The sequence below is a fragment of the Rhinatrema bivittatum genome, chromosome 1, assembly GCF_901001135.1.
Source record: "Rhinatrema bivittatum chromosome 1, aRhiBiv1.1, whole genome shotgun sequence".
Lineage (NCBI taxonomy): Eukaryota > Metazoa > Chordata > Amphibia > Gymnophiona > Rhinatrematidae > Rhinatrema > Rhinatrema bivittatum.
In genome coordinates, this window is record NC_042615.1 from 650,152,002 (window position 1) to 650,167,887 (window position 15,886).

General features: G+C 44.9%; 1 protein-coding gene across 1 annotated transcript in view; it reads right to left on the reverse strand.

Moving 5' to 3' along the window:
* The window catches only part of ELL2 (elongation factor for RNA polymerase II 2), a 227,552-nt gene that overhangs the window by 104,428 nt on the left and 107,238 nt on the right, over window positions 1-15,886 (reverse strand). The window contains exon 4 of the mRNA XM_029572992.1: window positions 13,107-13,270. Coding sequence (XP_029428852.1) covers window positions 13,107-13,270 — 164 coding nt within the window. The remainder of the gene's footprint in view (window positions 1-13,106; window positions 13,271-15,886) is intronic.

Below are 15,886 nucleotides of genomic sequence, written 5' to 3' on the forward strand. Positions count from 1 at the left end.
AAATCGGTGGAGATATTCGAGAAGGCACCGATGGGACCACCCCGGAAGGGGGAATCAGGAACGGTGTTTCTCCCGCCGATGAAAATCCAGTTGGAGACGATGGCGCTGTCGGTGCTACTGGAATTATCGATGGGAGGGCATGTACAAGTGCCTCCATACGTTGTAGTAGCGGTGCCAGCGCTTCCAAAGGTTCGGTGGTCGGTTCCTTCCTCGGTGGCGGAGTCGGTGCCGGGGTCGATGCCGGTGGCGGTGCCGGAATCGGTGCCGGAGACGGTGCCAATGGAGGTTGGAATCTTTGCATCGCTTTCTCGATGGCCTCCTGGACCAGCCGGTCCAGTTCTGCCCGGAGACCAGGGGTAACAATACCCGGCTCGACGGGAGAGGGAGGCTGAGGCAGAGCCGGAGGGACCACCGTAACCGGTGGGATCACGGCTCCCACACCCCGAGAGGGTGAGGGTTTCCTCGATGCCTGCGAACGAGACGTGGACGGTGCCAAGTCTGAACGAGGCCTCTTAGTCGGTGGCTCGGCTTGTTCAGAGGTCGATGACTGTGGATCCTCGACAGGCCGAGACTTGTGCCGTCGATGGCGATGCTTGTCCTTCCGGTCTCCTCGCTCATCCGGGGAGGGGACAGGAGTCGACGGCCGAGAAGTCATCGACGGTGGACGGTCACCGGAGGGTTGACGATGGTGGTGCAACTTCGACGGTGCCGGTTCCGATGACGTCGATGCTATCGATGGCGTTGGGGTGGGTGCATGGAAGAGGAGCCCCATCTTCTCCATCCTGGCTTTGCGACCCTTAGGTGTCATTAGGGCACATTTGGTGCAAGTCAGGACATCATACTCACTACCCAAACACAAAACACAAACCCTATGGGGGTCTGTGATTGACATAGTCCGGGTACAATCCGGGCATCGACGGAACCCCGTCGCCATGGCTTAAGGCCAAATTTAGTCGCGGGCTCGGTAATTGCCAACAGGCCTCAAGGGCCAAATTCGACGGTAGTCGAAGAAAAAAAGGCAAAAAACTTACCGGTTTCCGCGGAGGTGACAAATTTGTCGAAGGGAGACCCCTGAGGGGCAAATTTTCTTCGGAAAGAAAAATACCGAATTCCTGTCAGGAACGTGGTAAGAGAGCTCCTTTCACCGCGTGGCAACTGCTGCGCGGAAAAAAGAAGACTGAAGGGAGACCCCTGCTGGCTGCAGGGTCAGTGCCTTGCTGGGCATGCCCAGTAGGGGCCAGTCAAAGTTCTGTTTAAACTTTGACAGAAGTTTTCCGTGGTGGGCTCCATCCTCGATGTCACCCATTTGTGAGGACAACCATCTTGCTTGTCCTGTGAGAAACCACAGAACATTTTTGTCACCTTATCTACTAATAAATGAGCACCGAGCAATCTCTAGCATGGTTTGTACCACTGGAGCGCCTGACATACTCAAAATTCATTTCTCACTAGCACATTGCTTTTGTTCAGCATTGACCTCTGGAATCCAAAGTACCCCATGGATAAGACTCTGAATACCCTCATCTGTGGCATTTAATCTCTGCTTTTAAACTCATGACCTTTAACCTTGCTCTAAAGTCCAACATGGAAGTTTTCTCCACAAAGTACAGCGGGATGAAAAGCTCTTGTGAGAAAGTTTTCCAACAGACACATTGTCAAAACATGGATTATGTTGGATGTTTGGAAGCATACATTTTGTTTCTGAGATTGAATTTATTTGGTCTTCCATTTAGGAAGGATCAGTTTTGGTGATATGAAGTTTATGTGGGTTTTAATATGCTTTATTTGCTTACTAGGGCCTCATTACTAAATTTCTCCTATTCTCTGTTTATGAGAATGAAACTTCAAGAGTCAGGCCATAAGTCAGCATTACAATATTTTGCACTTTGAGCAATCTTTAAAAATAGGAGACTGCTGTAACAAAATTGTTTGAAGGTGAAATGCGAAAGCGAGAGGGTTTATTGAAAGCAGGTTTCCTAATTCTCTTCCAAGCACAGACGTTCTTGTGTGTCAAAATTGCTTCTATATGAAGATGGTGCTGTGTGCCTGTGATGGCACACTGACCAGGACTTATGCCAGCGTGAGTAAATAAAATATGTCTATGGGCGCCTGGGGGCAAATAAAGGAAGAAGCATGCATTTGGGTGAATGTGTGTGAGGGCATGCTTGTGGGGAAATTGGTTAGTGTTAAAAGGAATTGTCTCCTGCATGTTTCAGGGCTCTTTTTGTAGGTCATGAAGAATTTTATAAATCTCCCTCATTTCTGCTTTTCTGACCAGTGCTATTGAGCAACACACACCTTGTGTGTCTTACAAGAGGCCAAATGAAGAACCCAAAATTCAAGATGCACAAAACATTGCCTGTAATAGTGTGCTTCTCAAGCTGGTCTAGTAGTACCCCCTCTTGGTCTTCGGGAAACTCACAAGTATTGGCACAAGAGACCTGGAGAAGAGCTACATCGACGTTCATATTTTAAACGCTGTATATGGTCATCCTTTGAACAGCTCACTATTTGTTAGTGTCAGAGATCACCTGGATAGGTGTATGCCTGTAAGCAGTGTGCTCAGGCTCCAGGACAAGCCAAAAAGAGTTAGTATATTGTCCCACAAACCCAAAGCTTCCCCACCTCCTAATTCAACCTAAAGAAAGCTACAGTGTCTGGCTTCAGTCTCTGCTTCCTCCCCAGCCCCTCCCCTCACAATTAGCCTGCAGAAACAGGAGGGGAGGCCAAGGCTGGAGCAGATGAAGGGGCACTCTTCTTGTTAATCCAACCCCTCCCCTTCAGGGAACAGGAGGAGAGAGGTGAGGTTGGAGTGGAAAGGAAGAGTTGGAATGTACTGAGCCCTTCAACATCTCAAATCAAACAAATTAGATGATTTGATAAAATTCCTAGATAGAGAGATGAAATTCCTCTAAAGGGACATCTTTATATAAAAAGTTCATGTGTTTTGGAAATCTGCAACCGCTAGTGTCCCATAGCTGGCAGAAAAAGCATCAACTTCAAGTCATAGAAGCATTGATGACTGGAACTTGTAAGCAGTAGTACCAATCGGGTACTAATTCAGGTTTGTGTTACTATGTGTCTAATATGTGCAATATATTCTTCTGTCAACAGTATAAAGTTTGAGACATTGCAGATACTAAGGGCATTTTCAACATACCAAGCTCACGAACTCTGAAAGACAAGGACTTTCAAGAAAAAACAAATGACCAAAAAAAAAAAAAAAAAAAAAAAAAAAAGATTGTTGCACTGTATTTGAATTCATAACAAGTGACATTTCACAATTAGTTGCAACTTGTCATTAAATCGATAGTTTATTTTTGTACCTGGAACTTTTTAAATGTATATTAATGTAAATATTGTTCAAAAACATGAAAGTTTTTCAATACAAAATATGACTTTTTGCATAGTGAGATAACTTATACAAATTTACCACATAACTGCCCTAGAACCTTAATAAAAAAAAAAAAAAGAAAGAGTCAAAGGAAATCAAGGCCTGTACTTATGAGGAAATGCTAGGTTTTGAATCTGAATATCTATGAATAAAACATGGAAAAATGGTTTAGTGCAACAATGAGTATGTGCTATGAGTGGCAACTGCAGCATGCAAAATTGGCAGTTAAAAGTCAAGAGCTGGCAAAATTAATATGGGCAGGGCAACAGTAGGCTTTGCTGTATAACAGATCAATGCTTCACCCGAATGAGAATGATCCTTACCAGCATCCTGTGCACACAGCAGTTCCACTGGGATTTCTGCAAATAAGAGCTTTTAAATCTGTTAGAGTTGCTGATTTACTGCTCTAATTTGTGGTTTTCAGAAAAGGAAGTAAAATTGTTTATTTGCTGGTCCTACACAAAATCCCAACCCTCTGCCACGCATCCTTTTCTGATACAGATTGCCACAAAAACAATCTACATTTTCTTGCAGTTTTACTAAAAGTAAAGCAGTCCCCATCTTCAAACTCCACCTATTAACCTACCTTTGAGAAATATTGGAAAAACAAAGATTTTAACCCTGGTTCTAATCCAAATACTTGGTCTCATCTGTCTAGACAGGAACTGTCTAGTGTTTATCTACAGGATACTGTACACCTTGCAGCCCAATATAAAATGTTTAATACAATACAAGCTCCATTATCCAGCATGCATTGGGAATAGTCAATGCTGCTTAATTGAATGCCAGCTGAGACCCTACTACTTCCTGCTCCAGGAGGGATGTTAGTCCTCACATATGGGTGACATCATCAGGATGGAGCCTATCACGGAACACTTTCGTCAAAGTTTCTAGAACTTTGACTTGGCACACTGAGCATGCCCAGCATGTCATCAACCCTGCATCCAGCAGGGGTCCCCCTTCAGTCTCGTTTATAGTACAAGTACGAGCAAAAAATAAAAAAAAAGCGAAAGTGAACCCATCTCTGCGGGGTGGCGGGCGGGTTTCGCGAGGACTAACATCCTGCTGTCCTGGGAGAACACCTGTTACAGGTGAGCAACTGTTTTCTCCCAGGACAAGCAGGATGGTAGTCCTCACATATGGGTGAATAGCAAGCTGAGGATGCCAGAGTAAATGTACCAAAAGAACCCAATGACGTGCAACAGGCACAACAACAGGGGTGGGTTTGGTTAAGAGGGAAGCCTGAAATTTCCAGTGGGTGTTGGAAGGAAGTTGGGTCATTAAGAAGAGAATAAATTATGCAGAACAGACTGGCCAAAAATGGAATCTTGCCTGCCAGCCTTGTCCAGATAATAATGAGCTGCAAAGGTATGGAAAGAACTCCATGTAGCAGCCCTACAGATGTCAGTAAGAGGCACCGAACGGAGGTGTGCTACTGATGTTGCCATGGCTCTTACAGAGTGTGCTTTCACATGTTCCTGTAGCGGAAGGTCTGCCTGCTGGTAGCAGAAGGAAATTCAGTCCACCAGCCAGGTGGATATGGTTTGCTTGCCTACCAGAACTCCCAGCTTGGTTTTATCGAAGGAGACAAACAGCTGGGTGGATTTCCTTTGGGCTGCCGTGCGTTCCAAATAAAAAGCTAGCGCACGTTTGCAGTCCAAGGACTGCAGCGCTTGCTCACCTGGATGTGAGTTGGGTTTTGGAAAGAAAACCCAACTCACATCCAGGTATAATGGATTGATTTAAATTAAATTCAGATACTACCTTAGGTAAAAATTTAGGATGACTGCGAAGCACCACACGATCATGGAGAAATTTAGTGTAAGGTGCGAGCTGACGTTATAGCAAGCAGAAAGAGCACTTTCTAAGTGAGATAATGCAGATCGCAGGAGTGTAGAGGCTCAGAGGTTTAATGAGCTGCACTAATACCACATTGAGGTCCCAAGGAGGGGCCGGAGGACGAACTGGGAGCTTTAGATGTAGTAAGCCTTTCATGAAGCGTGCTATGAGGGGTTGTGTCAATATTGAGACATCACCTATGCCTTTGTGGTAAACTGCTAAGGCACTGACATGGACTCTAATGGAGGAAGTTTGTAGATCAGACTGATAAGTACCAGAGGTAGTCTAGGAACCTTGATGTGGGGCAGGTAAAGGGATCCAACTCCTTTGATGTGCACCATAAGGAAAATCTTTTCCATTTGGAACAATAAGATTTCCTAGTAGAAGGCTTCCGTTAAGCTACAAGGACTTGGGGATAGTGTCCGAGAGGTTTAAAGATTGTAGGATCAACCTTTCAAAATCCATGCTGTCAAGGACAGGGCCTGGAGGTTTGGATGACACAGTTGTCCGTTCTGCATTATCAGACTGATCTGCCCCCAGGTGGATTTACTGATGGACTGAGAGGTCGCGAAGGATGGGAAACCACACTTGACGTGACCCCTAAGGGACTATGAGAACCATTAAGCCCTTGTGTTGTAACTTCATGAGAGAGTCTTGCTGATGAGTGGAAGTGGAGGGTAAGCATACAGGAGACCCTTTGACCACGAGATGGTGAAAGCATCACTTGGGGGTGTCCTGTAACTGCGATGTAGGGAGCAGAAGTTTGCCACTTTGCAGTTGTGAATTGACATAGATCTGTGTGGATAGCCCCACCGCTGGAAGATTCTCTCTACCACTGTGGGATTTAGGGACCATTCGTGAGGATGAAAGGTCCGCAATCACATTGTCTATGCCTGCCAGGTAAGTTGCTGTCAGGAACATGGAGTGAGAGAGAGCCCAGGCCCATATCTGTGCTACTTCCTGACATAGCAGGTATGAGCCAGTTCCACCCGGTTTGTTGATATACCACATCGCTACCTGGTTGTCTGTTTGGACTAGGATTGTCTTGTTGGATAGGCAAGGCCATTAGGGCATACCTTATTACCCTGAGCTCCAGAAAGTTTATCTGTTGTGATTCTGCTGCAGACCAGGTTCCCTGAGTTTGCAGGTTGACATGGGCTCCCCAACCTAGGTTGGAAGCATCTATCAGTGTTATTTGAGGTTCTGGAGACTGAAAAGGTAGTCCCTTGAGAAGATTGGACTTCTGAATCCACCAAGCTAGCGAGAGACTAAGTTGCCTGGTGACGTGGACAATGCTGGACATCGGATTGTAGGCTTGAGACCACTGGGACTTTAGGGTTCATTGTGTTACTCTCATGGCTAGACGAGCCATTGGCGTAACGAACTGAGGATGCCATATGACCCAACAAGGTTAGAAAATGACGAGCTTTTGTGGATAGACTAGTCTGCACTAGTTTCGCAAGGGTTACAAGTGTGTGTGCTCAATCCCTTGGGAGAAAATCTTTTGCTTGTATGGTGTTTAAATCCGCTCCAATGAAGGGGAGGATCTGTGAAGGAGTCAGATTGGATTTCAGGTAGTTTATGAGAAATCCCAATGTCAGTAGCAGCTGTAGGGCTAGATGAAGGGAATTTAGAACGGACTTTTCGGATGGAGCCCTTAGCAACCAATCGTCAAAGTAGGGGTAGACGTGGATGCTTTGACGTCTTAAGTACGCTGCTACTACTGCCAGGCATTTCGTAAAGACCCAAGGTGCTGTTTCCAGACCGAATGGTAGGACCCGGTACTGGAAGTGACGGTGTGACTAGGAAACGAAGGATTTTCAGGGTAATCGCTATATGTGTCTTGTAGGTCTAGAGAGCAAAGCCAATCTCCCTTTTGGAGAAGAGGGAGTAGGGAGCCTAAGGTTACCATTCTGAACTTTTCCTTTTGCAGGTTTTTGTTTAAAGGTGCGAAGATCCAAGATTGGTCGAATGCCTCCTGATTTTTTTGGTATTAGGAAATAGAGAATAGAACCCCTTTTCCCCGCTGTGGAGTGGGCACTGGTTCTATGGCATTGGAACGGAGGAGGGTTGTTATTTCCTCCTCCAGAAGTGGTGAGTGGTCGGTTAACCCCCACCCCAGATGAGGTGGGGAGTCAGATGGTATTGAAAGGAAGTTGAGATAGTAACCTTGAGCCACTACAGAGAGGACCCATTGGTCTGTGGTGATTGGGTGCCATGTGATGGGGGAATGGCACAAGTGGCTGCCCACTGGCAGAGATGGTAGAGGTGGAAGTTGACACTTGCTCTCTAGCTAGGAGGCAAAACCCCGAAGCAGGGCCAGGCTGTGGAGCTGATTGGCTTTTCTGAGGTCTGGATTGACTGGCCTGACCTTTCTGGTATGGTCTGGTTGGGTAAGCACGAGATGGGGGGGAGGATAATACCTACAAGCTTTATAGGTCGTCCTCTTGGCCTCTCTTCTGAATGGCTGTTTAGAAGTAGAAGTAGAGGGAAAATCAGAGGGTACAGAGAGCTGGCACAATGTCTCTTGGTGGTTCTTAAGTTGTGCAACAGTCTCCTGTATCTTATCCCCGAATAAATTAATTGCCTGTACAGGGGAGGTCTGCCAACGTCTCCTGAACTTCGGGCCGTAGATCTGACGACTTCAGCCATGCCCATCTCCTGGCACTTATTCCCACTGCAGACACTCTAGAAGCAGTGTCGAAGATGTCATATGCAGCTCTGACCTCGTGCGTCCCAGCATCGCGACCCTTCTTGAGGATGGAGTTTCGCTGGTCTTGAAACTCTTCTGGAAGGGACTCAAGTCTTGCAGAAACTTGAAGAGGTTTCTTGTGTACTACGTCATGTATAGCTGATAGGGTGCTATATGTGAAATCAGCATGGAGCCATGGAAAACCCTATGTCCCAAGGCATCAAGAAATCTGTTCTTTCCCTGGAAGTGTAGAAGCATGAGGCAGATGTCTTCTTACTACTAGAGAATGGTGAGACAGCTGGATCTTCTGGAACCCAGGAGCTGATTGAATTAAGTACGTGGTGGCTGTTTTCCAGTTCATTAGTGGTACGGTACCTGGATGCTCCCAGGTAAGTTGTAGAAATTCAAGGAGGACTTCGTGAACTTGTATAGAAGTAACCTCCTTAGGGGTATCCACAAACTGGAGGACTTCAAGCATCTTGTGCCTGGAGTCTTCCTTCTGTTTGAAGCTTAAAGGGAATGGTTTCTGACATTTCCTTTATGAAACTGATGAAGGAGAGATCCTCAGGAGGGGTACATCTTCACTCATCAGGAGGAGATGGCTCCGAGGGAATGTCAGTGTCCTGAGAGTCTGAGGTATCATTACTCCAAGGCTGGTATGGTTGATCACCAGCATCTGGTTGGCCTTCTGATGGAAGGAACGGGCCTATTCCCATTGGATCAGGTCGTGGCACTGTTGGTATCTGAGAGGGCACTGGTAAAAGTCGATGTGGCACCGAAGACTGAGGAGGCACCGATGGAATCTGTGACTTTAGTGGAAAAATCTGATGGCCCTAGAAATCGGGTCTGGCATCAATGATTCTTCATCTTCCAATGACAGCGGAATCTGTGTCGATGGCTGTGGACATAGACGTTTTCAAAGGCACCGATGGAAGCGTGCCGATGAGTGTATCCAGCCTGTCCAGTAACTGACCCAGCATCGTGGGCATCAGATCCATGCTTGAGATCAGAGTCTGTGCTGATTGAGGCGGATGTCCTTGAAGCACTTGGATGACTGCCTCTTGAACCATCCGGTTCAATTCCTCGCAGAAAGCTGGTGTTTGAATGAGCAGTTCAGGAGTTGGAGGCTGTGCACGCGTTGCCGGAGGGTCCACTGGTGAAAATGGAGTCTCCACTCCCGGCACCACTGAAGGTGGGGGAACGCCTCAGTGTCCCTGGCATGGAGGAGGATGGGGGCTCCTCTGCATGGGCCTTTTTCCTTGGTGGCTCAGTCGATGCAGATGTCTAGGCTTTGCCTGGACCGGTGGACGGAGCCTTCCAATGCCGGTATTGTTCCCCGTGCTCGGCCCGGTCTTTCTCTGGCACAGAGGTCTTCGGAGTAGGCTGCTTAGTTTGGAACAGAAGCTCCATTTTCTCTAAGTGGGCCCGGAGGCCCTTAGGGGTCATTTGGGCATCACCATGTCATGGTAATGCCCAAGCATAGGGCATACCTGATGTGGGTCCGTAATGGACATCGTCCTCAATCGGGGCACCTTCGAAAACCCGTTGCCATACTTAAGAAAAACGTTAACTGCGATGCGGTCTGTGGCCATCAGGCCTTGAAATGGAACAGTCTGTAACCAACCGTGAAACGAGGTAAAGCCTTTCCTAACGTTAGCGGATTTCGAGGGTTGATAAAAATTCACCCCATCCGGGGTCCCCCTATCAATTTTTTTGAAAAAAATATTCCATGAGGAATTCCTGTCACGAATAAATGTAAGAGCTCCTTAACCCACATAGATTGGCCACTGTTGGAAACAGAATGCTGGGCTTGATGGACCCTTGGTCTGACCCAGTATGGCATGTTATATTCTTGTGTGGGAAAAAAAAAAAAAAGACTGAAGGAGGACCCCTGCTGGATGCAGGGTTGGTGGCATGCTGGGCATGCTCAGTGTGCCAAGTCAAAGTTCTAGAAACTGACAAAAGTGTTCCGTGATAGGCTCCATCCTGATGTCACCCATATGTGAGCACTACCATCCTGATTGTTCTGGGAGAAAACCTGTTCTAGTCTGCCACAGACCTGGGACTGGGGCGCAAATTCACCCTTTAGCAGGACAATGATCCTAACCACACAGCAAAAGCAACAATGGAGCAGCTCAGCAAGAAGCAAATCAAAGCCAAGACCGGAATCCAACAGAAAATTTATTGGGAGATGTGAAGATGGCATTCCAACAATCCCTAGCCAAAATGAAATAACTTGAGCTCTTCTACCAAGACGAATGGGCAAAAACTGCACCATTCTGTTGTACAAAGTTGATAGACACTCATTCTAAATCAGTGGTTCTCAACCTTTTTTCTTTTGGGACACCTAGTAGATAGTACTTACTGGTACTTCTGGCACAACAAACACCACATGAACTAAATGTAAACATATATACTCTGCATCCACAGGAGCTCACACCTGCCCCCCACCCCCTCATCCCCAAAACAATGAATGCAGAGCAGAACTAGGATATTTCAAATACAACTTGCTGTATGAAAAAGATTTTCTGATTCTGGTGCTATCTCAGCAGCAGAAACACAAACTCCCTTACTACCAGGCGCATTGTAAAATACAAAGTCTGAAAAAAAAAAAAAATAGCACGTCTAGCAAACCTTCCCTACCATTGCAACACTAATTCCAAGAACTCAAACAGCAACAGCCCTTCCTATGAAAAGGCAGCAGTGCAGCACCAATGCATGTCCTATTGAGAATGAGAAAACACAAAGATTAATACAAATCCCTAACTACTAGTAAAATGCCTCACCTCCAGAACCAACCTTCAACAAATATAGAATAAAAGACCACAAATTACAAGTGTGGAGACAAACTGGAATGGAACCCTCAAAAAGCCATTCTGCATGTAGTGCAAAACCGGAGAGCTAGAAACAAATACATATCCTCCATACACTAAGCAAAGTACAACAATAGAAGAAATGCACATTCCCAAAACTGGCTTATGGCTCTTGCACCCTGTCATTCCCCTTCCATGCCTCCATCTTTTACTATTCCCAATCATCTGCTCACACTTATACTCCTGCACCCCCCCCCCCCAATCCTCTTTCCTGTGCTCCCCTCTCATCCTACCCCCCTTCATCCCTTCTCCCTGTCTGCCCAGCAGCCCCCATACTCCCTCTGTTCCTCCATCTTTCCAGCATCCCCACCTTCCAAAGGGTGAAGAGATCATCAGCAGCATCACTTCCAGACTCAACAAGGGAAGATAAGGTTTGCATCCCATCAGACCCAGAACAGCAGGAGCTGGCAATGTCTCGCTAGGATCTGGGTAAAGGTGGAAACAGCCACCCACTGGGCCAGAAAGAAGAGAAGGAAGTGAGTGTAGCCTCCCATCAGGCCCAGTGTAAGAGAAGTCAACCAACTCCCATCCGGACTGATAAGGAGGCAGCCATCTGCTGGCCCTTCGATACGCCAGTGTGTCCCAACACACCTTTTAAGAAGCACTGTTCTAAACGACTCAAGGATGTTTTTGCTGCAAAACAGGCTTCCACCAATAATTGAGTCAAGGGATGTGAAGACATATGCAAGACAATTTCCTTTTTTTATTCGACTACTTTTGGAATAGTTCTATAATTGTTCTTGCCTGGTGAAAGTGTAAGTCAGCAAAACAAACCCTTACAATGCAAATCTGTATTTTTTAGACAGCAGAATATGAAGAGAGTCCAGTGTGAAGACTTACATGAACTGAATGTACAGAGATTCACTGCATTAAAATTATACCTCATTGGGAGGATGTAACTTGTGCATGCACGTACTTTTTGATTTAAAAAAAGTAATAATAATACATGTGCATAAATGCCAGAACTACCCACAATTTTGCTCTATATGAAACTGGGTTACATTTATGCGAACAGAGCTCGAGTTTACTTTTAAATTATTACTTATGGGCATAAAATCATCTCAAAGATTCCAGAGTGCAGTTTCCTGCAAATCTTTATGCCACCCTTAACACACAGTGCCACCCCTCCACCAATTTGGATTGCCCCTATCACACATACATTTTGTACCCTAGAATTACAGTGTCCCATTGGTTAGCTTCTTTCCATTAGACATAATAAGCGTCTTGGTGACCTATTGTCATTTAGTGCCATACATCCTAAACTCCCTAGTATGTTTGGATTTCTAGTGTTTATATTACTTGCATTTCTCTGCTCTGTGTTAAAATCCACCTGAACTACTTCAGCCCTTACCACCTCTAACTTTCCTGTTTTGACCGTATTTTTAGCAGATACTTCTGATCCATACACGTTCCTGAATGACTGACTGCTTTTCACAGTGTTCTAGTTTAAAAGCTGCTCTGCAACCTTTGAGTATTAGTGCCAGCAGCCTGTTTCAACTGTAGTTAAGGTAAAGCCCATCTCATCAGCACAGGTTTCCCCTTCCCCAAAATATTTTCCAATTCAACAATCGAGTCCTCTTCCCTGCACCATCTTCTTTTCAAGACTCTAGAACACAGCCCTGCACGTGGAGCTTAGATTTCTGAGAATGTTATCCTGGAGGTTTTGGATTTCAAACTCCTACCTAAAATCCTAAATCCAGCTTTCAGAAAGTGAAGTTGCTTACCTGTAACAGGGGATTCTCCAGGGACTGTAGGACATTGATACACAAGTGGGCACAGAATCAGAAGAGCTCTCCAAAAGAAAAAAAAAAAAGTGCTTTGAACACGTGCAGAAATTCCCATGTGCACATCTCTTCAGTCCTCTCCAAACTAAGTATAACCTTAAAACAGGGAGGTTGGATAGTATAGTGTCTGATACTTCTTGCTGTCTCTAGAGAATGTTACAGGTAAGCAACTTTACTTTCTGGAAGCTGGATTTAGGATTTTACTGAAAGTTAGAACAAAAAAAAGCAAACAATGAATTTTTACCTTGGCCAAGATATTCATAGCTACTAGAACAAGAAAAGAATTGAAGACTATGCACATACATACATTTCCCTATTGAATCTCCTCAGGTTCAAGCCATTTTCAATAGCATAACTCCTAGGACCAAGATGACCTTTCCAAGTGTAGAGTCCATGGGTTCAGTTTAGTAGAAGTTATCACGGATGTTGGTCCTTCCAAACCCCTCTCCCCACCACCAATTGTGCAAAGGCATGCCATTTTTTTTTTACACTTAAAAACCAAAATCTAAGCAGCTTATTCATACCCACAAATGGTCCACCAGGCTTTATGACCTTTGTACTTCGACTGCGGGTTTCCTCTTCTGCTTGGGTCATGCGTTCTCTTGTCATCTGATAGGAATCATTAGTGGCACACACTGTAATTTTATCTTGAATAAATCCCAGACAACCAAGCTGAGAGTCTCCAGAACTGTAAAAATGAGAAGGCACATCTTTTAGAAGCTTAAATCCTCTATTCTTCTGCTACTATAAGATAGTATTTTAAGTGCTACCACTTAGAAATATAAGACAGGTTTTTCATAAAGTCAAAGCCTTCTAACAAGAATACTGCAGAAATAAAAAAAACACTACCCAATAAAACACAAATGGACAAAGTTTACTATAAAGAGCAACTGTTTACCATTAAATTTCTCATCTTGTTTCAGCCTAATCCATCTTTAAATCTGACATGTAACTTAAACTGTCTCCCCTCCACCCAAAAAACAAATGAACTATTACTTACCTAACCTGTAAGCTAATTTGAGCCAACCTACTTCAAGTACATGGAAATATTCAACTCTGCAGGAAAAATGCTGCAAGCAAGAAAGCAATTGAGACCCAGACAGGTCTGAGGATACATTGTTCTTGAACAAAGTGTGCATCTTGTGTGTCCTCATTTGTTTAAAAAGCATTAAAAAAAAATATGGCTGTGCAAGTTATTAGCCTGGCAGCTGAGTAAGTCTTATACACCCAGACTGCATCATAAAAATAAAAAAAAAATAAAAATTCAGGGACATCTCCATAAATCTTGCTTTATGCAAGTTTGCTTTAACAGCTCTGCTGCTTAAACAAAAGTATTTATGTATACTCTTCCTGCTCACTGCAGAAGGGATCCTAATACTGTGTGGGAACAGAGCATAGCTGGGTATTTTACTGGAGACAGACTTAGGACTTTGCTTAATTTTCAAGTTTTTTCCACTTAGCTGGGTGGCCTTGGAAGGGGTGGGTGTGCCCCCACCTCAGGCAGCAGACTGCCTTGAGCCACCAGTGGAGAGGGGCCCTCGCTAATGTTAAGGAGACCAAATGGCGAAGGAGCGTGCTCTCCTCCTTGCAGCAGCTGAGGAAGGTCTTGCTACAGATCATGGACGTTCTGAGGACTTTTAGCCTCCTAGAGATGGCTGCAATAGACAAGATCACTTTGGAAGTGTTGAGAAGTGCTGCTATTGATGTGCAAGAGGTTTGGGTCCCTGATTTAAAAATAAATAAATAAAATTAAAAACAAAACAAAACAGACTTCCTTCAGAAGAAAAAGTCTGAATTAGAAGGCAGCTCAGGAGACTTTTCAGGATTCTCTGTTCCTGACTCTTCACTCACTTAGTTGACATACTTGGTGTTCCAATGGGGTTGAATTACTTATATTTAATCTCTCTCTCAAATTGATAATTTGACCTGTTTCACTTTGATTCATGGAATGACTAGTTAAAATTAAAAAAAAACCAAAAAAAAAACACCCCAAACCGTGATCTAACCATAATTAAAAAGTCACTAAAATTTACAGCAACTCAGAAAATGAACTCAACTATGAGGAAAAACTCCTTAGAACAAAACCCTGCAGAACAGAAGCAAGCAGTTGCTCTTTAATGGTGTATTGTCACATCACTATCATTTCCTAGAACCACAGACTGCTGTGAGCTTGGTTTAAGAAATTAAACATTTTAAAAGAATCATGTTTTTAATTCAGTTATAAACAGAATTCAAGTGAATGTCCTTATTGCAATACACATACATTTAATATCTATATATGCACACATGCACTCTCCTCCTCCCCCCACCCAAACTATGTAGAATAATCAGGGAGCTACAAGACAACCTGGGGTCCATGAGATCAGAAATGCCTTGCATTCTTTCTGGCAAAAAAGAATAACTGGGGAGAAAGAGTTGCTTACCTGTAACAGCTGTTCTAGGACAGCAGGATGTTAGTCCTCACAGATTGATAACATCAGATGGAGCCCAGCACGGAAAGCTTGTCAAAGTTTCTAGAACTTTGATTGGCACACTGAGCATGCCACTACCCACTCGTCCATGTGGGGGTCTCTTCAGTCTTGTAACAGTTTATTTTTTCGCTCGTCAATTCTAACAACGCAGGAGAACCCAACTCCACAGAGTGGAGGGCGGGTTTCCTGAGGACTAACATCCTTCTGTCCTAGGAGGAGGACACCTGTTACAGGTAAGCAGCTCTTTCTCCTAGGACAAAAAACAGGATGGTAGTTCTCACAGATGGGTGAATGTCAAGCTACAGGCTGCTCCCGATAAGGTTTAGGATCAACAAGCACTAAAAAAAAGGTGCCAATGGGCATAAACAACAGCAGTGCTGTTGGTAACAGGGAGACAGCATGAATACAACAATGGGCCCTAGGCAGGGAGAGCTGGGTTTTTAAGCCTGGAAGAAGTTATGAAGGACAGATTGGCTGAAGTTTCTATCACGTCAACCATCCTTGTCCATGCAATAGTGAGCAGGAAACGTGTGTAGGGAACTCAAACATTGCTGCTTTGCAGATTCCAGCAATGGGGACCTTCGTAAGAGGGCCACAGATGCCACTACAGCTCTCACTGAGTAAGCCTTAATGCAACCGCCAAGCTGAAGGTCCACATGCACATAACACAAGGAGATGCAATCCACCAGCCAGTAGCACAAGGAGATGCAAGCCACCGGCCAGTTGGCTGGTGGATTGCAATGCTCATTCTGCTCTTGTCAAAGGAAATGAAGAGTTGTGTGGATTGCTTGTGGCCTGCAGTATGCTCGAGATAGAAGCCAAAGCCCTCTTTC